Genomic DNA, 9,352 nt, shown 5'->3' on the forward strand with positions numbered 1-9,352 from the left:
TCTTACATTTACGTCTCTAATCCATTTTGAGTTTATTTTTGTGTATGGTGTTAGGAAGTGTTCTAATTTCATTCTTTTACATGTAGCTGTCCAGTTTTCCCAGAACCACTTATTGAAGAGGCTGTCTTTTCTGCATTGTATATCCTTGCCTCCTTTGTCATAGATTAGTTGACCATAGGTGCGTGGGTTTATCTTTGGGCTTTCTATCGTGTTCCATTGATCTATATTTCTGTTTTTGTGCCAGTTCCATATTACGTTGAATACTGTAGCTTTTTAGTATAGTCTGAAGTCAGGGAGTCTGATTACTCCAGCTCCGTTTTTTTCCCTCAAGACTGCTTTGGCTATTCGGAGTCTTTTGTGTCTCCATACAAATTTTAAGATTGTTTGTTCCAGTTCTGTAAAAAAAATGCCATTGGTAATTTGATAGGGGTTGCATTGAATCTGTAGATTGCTTTGGGTAGTATTTTTGTCTCCTTAGGTAGGTTTATTCCTAGGTATTTTATTCTTTTTGTTGCAGTGGTAAATGGGAGTGTTTTCTTAATTTCACTTTCAGATTTTTCACCATTAGTGTATAGGAATGCCAGAGATTTCTGTGCATTAATTTTGTATCCTGCTACTTTACCAAATTCGTTGATTAGCTCTAGAAGTTTTCTGGTAGGATTTTTAGGATTCTCTATGTATAGTATCATGTCATCTGCAAACAGTGACAGCTTTACTTCTTTTCCGATTTGGATTCCTTTTATTTCTTTTTCTTCTCTGATTGCTGTGGCTAAAAATTCCAAAACTATGTTGAATAATAGTGGTGAGATAGTATTACTGTTTAGTGAAATAAATTCTTAAGTCTATCAAATAAGCCAAAAAGACCTCCGAAAGCTTTCCACAGCCCTATGAAATTAGCTCACTTTTGAGCATCATAATTCTTTATTATCATGCCTGAATTGTTTTTTGGCTTCTTCAAACCAATTACTTCTATTCCAATGCTTTGTTCTCAGTGTTCCAGTAGGTTCATTTCTGATTGCTGATTTATCTTCAGGCTGTTCTTTATCATTTTCCTGCATATTAGTTTCTTTTATACACTCAGGAACTTTCCTAGTAGGATGCTGAGATGTTGCAGCATCCATCATACTTAGAAAATCATAAGCAGGCAGAGGAGGTTTCCATTCCTGAGCAGGTAAAATTTCTAGAAGAAAGACAGAATCAAGCATTAAAGATGAACAGATATAAAATCTCATCACATGAATATACTAGAAAATGTTTTATTTTGCAAAATATATTTGTAGGAGTGAAGCCCTTATCAGTTTTCCTTATCTGAGCAAAGCTATAATTTATTATCATCATTGTCTAAGAATCTTGATACATTTGTCATTATTAGACGTTTTTCATATATTACATTTACAAGCTATTCTATTTTAAATGCTATTCTATTTTAAATAAAGATAAGTATTAATAGGCAAAACACAAAAGGTCCATAATCTCACTGCCTGTTAACCCTTGTTGAGGTTTTAAAAAATAGCAGTATGTGTAATGAGATTACACACAGCCAGGGACATGTTAAAATGAAGAAGACTCTTGCTTCCCTCCCTATCCCTGTCTTTACCCCAAAGAACTATAACTATGAAACAAACATTCTAGAAAAAAATTTTGGAACATACATAGAGAATTATTATTTAGACAAGTATTTCCTTACATTTTAAAGCATTTTCTGTTTTGGAAAACTTGATTAACATCCTTTGCACATACTTGATGAAAAAAAATAGATTTTATAAAAATAATTATAAGCAAGAAATCTTTAAAAATTGCTATGGAACCAACTGTACTATAAACAGACAGTGATTGGAATCATGGCAGTGAATATTAACATTATTTTAAAACATTGGTCATTAAAAAAAGAAAATGAATTTATGCTGACAACATATATATATGAGATAAACTAGCTTTTCTCCATTTAGTAAACAGATTTCACACAATTTCAGAGTTTAGTTGCCTATTTGAAATACTATTTGAGAAATAAACTATATATAAGGAAATGTGCAAAGTAAACATTTAAAAAATAAATTCCAGTGAAAGAATCTATACACTGGTACATGAAAAGAAAGTAATGCTCAAAAATAAAAACTTTAGCATCTCTCATAAATCAAATAAAAGCTTAGGATATTCTGGGAAACTTTAATTTCCTAGAGTAGATTAAAGCACAAACGAAAATCTTCATCAATATATATATGTATATCTATACTTCCTGATATAAGATTTCTTCACTCAGACTCAATTATATGAAATCCATGGTACATCAGCAGGGTATTAAATTTAGGCTACCCTTGTAATTGATGTTTCAAATTACAGTGTTGCCATGTTAGCAGACTCAAAAGTGACAAACGGATAAAATAGTTTCTTGAATATAATGACTAGGTACGAAGTAAGAATAACTATACTTTGCAATATGCAGATAAAGTATATTTAAGAAAAGTCCAATTTAAAGCACAGCAAAGACTTAGCAGTATTTATTTTTTAAGGTAAACACTGCAGCCTAGTGGTCTGAGATGATGACAAAATGCCTGAAACTGGACATCCTAATTCTGCTAATTATTTCCTGAAGGAACTCTATAAAGACCTTAATGTTTTCAGTTACAAATAAAACTGTACTCTCATCACATATGGGCAATAAAGACATTATTATCAAATTAGTAATGATAATAATAATAATAATGGCCTACATTGACTGAGGCTTTACTATATATCAGGCATTATGTATTTAATCCTTACAACCCTATGAGGAAAGTACAATTATTATCCCAATTTTATAGGTGAGAAAACCAAGGCCTAGAAAGGTCAGAGAACTTGACCAAAATTAAGTGTAAATCTAAGTAAGAATAGCCAGTGGTGACAATTTCACAGAAATTAAGATGTGCAGCAAGCAAGGTGTGGCAGGGACTGGTGGCACCATGTTACAGATTCAGGCTATTCTAAGAGTAGCTGCAACATCCCTGTCTCAGATCTGTCTCCCAAGGTGTGGTGAGAGCAGGTCCTGGCAGCACAGAAGACAAGCCCCAATACAGAAAAGTCCTGCTTGGACCTTTGCTTCTTCCCTATTCCCAGAGGCTGCAGGAATAACTTAAGATCAGGAGCAGTGATACAAAGAAGTAATGGAAACCAGAGGTATTAACATAATTGCAATGGAAGAAATACCAGTCTCTCAGGAAACTCAGAAGAATAATTCTGATTCTTTCCTCTAGTAATGGTTTGAGTTGAGGAATCAAAGCCCCCAAGGATGCTCCTTGTAGGAAAGGATCTTTACATGAAGAATAATAACACTTTAGGTTTTACACTTTAAAATGTATGCCTCTGCATACTTAATTTTGATTTTTAAAATAACTGTGACGTAGTCAGAGTAGGAACTATTAATCTCCTTTTATAGTTGTAAAGGAGGAAACAAAGAAAAAACTTGCCTAAAACCACAGTTAGTAATCAAGGAGGCTGGGTCAGAAGCTCAGGTTTCTGTGTCTTTGAACATCACACGACCTTTTTTAAAGCAATTCAGTTGGAGAGGTACTCTGGCCCGATTTACATATAATCCTATCTGACTTAGAGTCCCCGAGGCCTCTGTGTCACAGCAACTGCAAAATGACAACACTCAACTGCTTCTATAAAATAGCAATGCAGATAGAGAAGAGAAGGCAGACTATCTGAAGAGCTCAAGAGCTACAGCCAGAAGGACCCCTATGTTGTGTGGCTAGAATGAAGAAGCCAGCGCTGAGTGATAACAACCATAGAAAGGCTTCTTTCAGATTATGGAAGACAAAATAGTCAATTTAATTACTTTTTTACATATCCTAGGAAAATGTTAAAACTAATAAATTATCTCAGAAAATTAAGACTTAAAAATATATACATCTAAAAGGACCCAGAAAAGCCAAAATAATCCTGCACATGAAGAACAGAGTTGGAGGATGTAAATTTCCCTATTTAAAACCTGTTACAAAGATGCTGTATTCGAGAGAGTGGGGAAACTGCCATATGCTATCTGTGTACGTGATAGAAAAACATGTACATGAATGTTCATAGCAGCATTATTCATAATAGCAAAAAGTGGAGACAATGCAAATGTCCATCAACTGCTGAATGGAGAAACAAAATGGGGTATATCCATCCAATAGAATATTATTCATCCATAGAAAGGAATGAACTACTGATTCATGCTATAACATGGATGGTCCTTGAAAGCCTATGCTAAGGGAAAGAAGCCAGACCCAAAAGGCCTCATGTTGTATGATTCCATTTATAAGAAATTTCCAGATTAGGCAAATCCATAAAGACAGAAGGTACATGAGTGGTTGTCAGGGAATGAAGGGAGGCGAGAATGGGGAGCGAGTGCTAATGGGTATAGGGTTTCTTTTTGCGGTGATGAAAATGTTTTAAAATTCAGTAGTGGTAATGGTTGCACAGCCTCGTGAATATACCAAAAAAACATCAAATTGTATACTTTAAAAGGGTGCATTTTGTGGTATGTGAATTACATTTCAATATACAAATACCTTTTATAGACTATTTAAACACAATAATTTAGTTAAAACTGCCTAACTTAACAGAAATGAAGTAGATAGACCTCCTGGGAAGAACAGGTGTGCTGCAATGATTGGCACTTAAAACAAATTCAAGAATCTGATTAAATATACATAATGACAGATTCACACAATGCATGCTGGCTGAGAGACAGTGTAACACTGAATTGGAGTTTATATACCAGAACTGTGTGTGTATATACATATATATTCACAGTGTGTATACATATATATTCACATACCCTTATTTCAGAACTCGGTCATGAACAGTGTCAAAATGTTATTATAATATAGTTCATTTGGTTTCCAATAACAAAGTCCTCAGAAGTACCTTAGGAAACTTTTCATTACATCAAATTTCACACTATTTCCTCAACAGACTAATGATCTAGATTATTACATGTTAACTAATTTAAATTATATCAACAGGCCTGTTGTCACAATTGTATATAAACTAACATACACATCTATACCACAGGTATAAATCCACATAGGTTTTAGAAAAATAGGGACTATGGCATGTCATAAGCCAGCATTATAAATTCTGAGTCAAGATCTATTTTCTTGTGGTTCAAAATTCTGGCTCTGGAGTACAACAGAGCCATGTTGAAATCCAAGCTTCCTCATTTACTGATTAATTATATGACTTTGAACTAGTTACTTAACTCTTCTACAGGTAATGATAGTTCCTATGACTCTTGTGAGAATAAATGAGATAATGCATGTGAATCACGTAGCTTTGAGCCAGACACCTACTGAGCATTCAATAAATGTTAGCTATTATTATTAAATTTCATACGACACTTATTTTCTGTGGGTAATAATACCTACCATATAGGAGACTGTCCCATGGACAATGCTATCAGTGTATTAATATTTAGAATACTTACGAACATTACAATTCAACTCATTCTAGCATCCATGAGCGATAATTCAAGTTTAAAAAAATCCATGAAGCAAAATATAGAATTGTGCACATTAAAACAGGAAACTTACTGATATGACTTTCTAGTCCTGCTTCTAATTTTTTCAGCCACAATAAAAGGTTCTGTTCAGTGACAGCCTGGTCTGAAGGAAATGCAAATACTTGGCCGCCTGAATGCAGATTTACCACGGCAAGAAGAGGAAGGGGTGGTAGGGTATCAAAATATGCCTGCAAGATTCCTCTCCCCACGGGAGTATTCTTCCTATAAAAGGGAGCAACTGAACATGTTAATTAATATTTCTTTCTATAACAAAATAACAAGAAAAACAGTTTGTAAAACATATTAACCTTTAAATATAGTATCATGCCAGGAAGTTTATTTTATGAAAATATGTCCTAAAAATCAAGTCTGTAACTATGTTATTAGTAATCAGAGTCATAAAGTTTCTTTTAACATAGGGTACTTGCTGTATTTCTCTTAGGAGAAAAAAGGCAACCAATGAGTTTTAATGAAAAACATAGTCCAAAGGCTTGTCAATTTTGTCTCAATACAATCAATACGGTCCTTCCAAAGTTTAGTCAAGTATCTGATCACATGTCAGCTCAAAAATTAAATGGCTACAAAACTATAAAATAACAAGATACTCATAATAAATACCCCTTTTCCAAATAAAACTGTCTCTTTCCTCAGGATTAATTTCAAATTAAAAAGATTTTTAAAAGTATTCATACAAGAAAACCACAAGTTTAAGACACCCATTTTTCCTAATACAGCACATTCCACATTATGGAAAGGACTATTTCACTCTGAGATAGCTACAAGGATAATTACCTGGGAAAATTTTGTTTCAAGTAGTAGGCTGTACTGTTAGTGAACTCTTAACAACAAAAGTGTACACTGCCCCATTTTTGTAATTTTTCCAATGAGTTAAAAATGAAATGTCTTTCATCTGATGACTTTGAACAATGGATAGTGTATCTAAATATGTGAACTGTGTTCAGAGACATTAAATGTAATAACACAAGCCACACATCTAGAAAATATACCAGGAAATATTCTTGGTAAATGCACTGATAATTTTCTGTAAAGTTTTAGGCTGCATTTTAAAAATACAGAAATACAGAAAAAGGAATTAAAGAAAAGGCCAAAATAACACAATGTTTATTTTTCTGTATTTGCCAAATTTCCCTCAATGAACATCCATAACTTTTGAAATCAGAAAAATTATTATCTTTTAAAATTTATTGTATGACACAAAAAACAAAGGCAACAAAAGCAAAAATAAACAAGTGGGACTATATCAAACTAAAAAACTTCTGCACAGCAAAGGAAACCAACAAAATGAAAAGGCAACCTTCAGAAGGGGAGAAAATATTTGCAAATCATATATCTGATAGGGGATTAATATCCAAAATAACTAAAGAACTCACACAACTCAATCACAAAACAACAATTCAATTAAATAATGGACATAACTGAATAAACATTTTTGCAAAGAAAACATCCAAATGACCAAAAGGTACATAAAAAGATGCTTAACATCACTAATCATCAGGGAAATGCAAATCAAAACCACAATGAGATGTCACCTTACACCTGTCAGAATGGCTATCAACAAAAGACCACAAATAACAAGCACTAGGGAGGATGTGGAAAAACTGGAACCCTTGTGCACTGTTGGTGGGAATGTAAATTGGTACAGCCAGTATGGAGAACGGTATGGAGGTTCCTTAAGAAACTAAAAATAGAGCTACTATCTGATCCAGGAATCCCACTCCTGAGCATATTATATCTGGAGAAAAACATGGTTCAAAAAGACACATGCACTCCCAATGTTCACTGCAGCACAGTTTACAATAGCCAAGACATTGAAGCAACCTAAATGTCTGTCAACAGAGGAGTGGATAAAGAAGATGTGGCACATATATACAATGGAATATTACTCAGCCATTAAAAAATGAAATAATGCCATTTGCAGCAACTTGTGTGGACCTGGAGATTATCAAAGTAAGGGAAGAAGTCAGAGAAAGACAAATATCATATCATATGATATCACTTACATGCGGAATCTAAAAAAATGATACAAATTAACTTATTTATAGAACAGAAACAGACTTAGAGAATGGAATATTATTCAGCCATCAGAAAGAAGGAAATTCTGCTATTTGCCACAACATGGATGGAATTTGAGGGCATTATACTAAGCGAAATAAGCTAGACAGAGAAAGACAAATACTACATAGTAGTATAACTTATATGTGGAATCTTTAAAAAAAAGTCAAATTCATAAAAACAGAGTAGACAAGTTGTCAGGGACTGCAGGGTGGGGGAAATAAGGAGAGATTGGTAAAAGAATACAGACCTTTCAGTTGCAAGATGAATAAGGTCTGAAGATTTAATGTATAACATGATGACTATAGTTGATAATACTGTGCTGTATCATTGAAATTTGCTAAGAGAGTAGAACTTAAATGTTCTCACCGCCCCCCAAAAGTTTATATATATAAAACAAATATGTGAGGTGATGGATGTGTTAATTAACTAGATGGAAGAATCTTTTCACAATGTATACATATATCAAATTATCACAATGTATATTTTAAATATTTTACAATTTTATTTGTCATTTATACCTCAATAAAGCTGGAAAAAAAAATCACACAGCAAAAAAAAAGAAAAAAAAAGAATTTACTGTAAAACAGAATTCAATCTAAAACAATGTCACCTTAGACAATCTGAGGGAGTTTAGTTACTAAAATACCATAATAACATACACATTGGTTCCATAATATATAACTCCACAGGTAGAGTTTCATTCCCTAATGAAAATTTAATAATAATTATACTTTCTTTACCTTTTACGTATTAAAAAATAAAAAAATATATACTTACAGATTTAACCAGCAAGGGGTAAGTGAATCCAAGTGTTTCTCTTTCACCAGCGTCAATATTGCTTTTTTATGCTGAGGATTTATGCTACCATCACTGAATAAAATGAGTAATGGTTTCTGAAGTCTTAAATAAGTGGGAAGATTTTCCACAGTGATTTCTGGCTGTTTAAAACAAAAAACAAACCAAGAAAAATGGGGAATTATAGTGTATAAAGTAGAAAATAATGTTCAAATCACTCTTGCAATTTTAGTTTGTAAAATGTATTTCAAACATTTTCATTTAAGTGGAGATTTTGCTATACTGATTAATAACTGAATCTCAAGAGATTTTTTTAAATTTAAACCCATTTTGTCTTAAGAATGAGTTATTTTCAAAATAAAATTACTAATAGAATTTGAAAATAAATTAAGGGAGCTCCCTGTTTTACAAGGATGTAGCACTTCTAATAATTTCTTATGCTAAAATCTGGATCAGACTAGCCAACATACACATGACAAATAAAATTCTTGTTATATCTTTATAAAATTTTTGAAAAAAAACATAAGCTGAGCTTTAAAGGTATAATCTTTTAACATCTATGATTACTTAAAAATTAATAAAATCTTACTTTGTTTCAAAATTATGAGTTTTTAGCATAATTAACGTAATCCAATAATATGCTAAAACAAATTTTAAAAGTCTCTTATTTCTTTGGGGTTTAAAATAACAATGAAAAAAATTAGTAAGAAATAAGAAATCTTAACCTTTTATTCTTTTTATTAATTAAAAGAGAACAACGTTTTTTTATATATTTGTAGAAGACAACTTGTCTAGGCTGTTATTAACAAGAATTGAAAAGAGTAACAAACAAAGTTAACATATTCAGGATTAAAAATAGCAGTGACACTATATATAAAATAGATAACTAATAAGGACCTACTGTATAGCACAGGGAACTCTACTCAATACTCTGTAATGGCCTATATGGGAAAAGAGTCT

General features: G+C 32.5%; 1 protein-coding gene across 2 annotated transcripts in view; it reads right to left on the reverse strand.

The window, feature by feature from the left end:
• Positions 1-470: 470 nt before the first annotated feature.
• TXNDC16 (thioredoxin domain containing 16) overlaps positions 471-9,352 on the reverse strand; it is a 124,172-nt gene continuing 115,290 nt past the window's right edge. For both annotated transcript variants that reach the window (XM_055088431.1, XM_028495865.2), the window contains exons 18-20: positions 8,375-8,535; positions 5,553-5,743; positions 471-1,180 (exon numbers count right to left, since the gene is read on the reverse strand). In XM_055088431.1, the coding sequence (XP_054944406.1) occupies positions 912-1,180; positions 5,553-5,743; positions 8,375-8,535 (621 nt within the window). In that variant the 3' untranslated portion in view covers positions 471-911. The remainder of the gene's footprint in view (positions 1,181-5,552; positions 5,744-8,374; positions 8,536-9,352) is intronic.

Source organism: Physeter macrocephalus, chromosome 11, assembly GCF_002837175.3.
Source record: "Physeter macrocephalus isolate SW-GA chromosome 11, ASM283717v5, whole genome shotgun sequence".
Lineage (NCBI taxonomy): Eukaryota > Metazoa > Chordata > Mammalia > Artiodactyla > Physeteridae > Physeter > Physeter macrocephalus.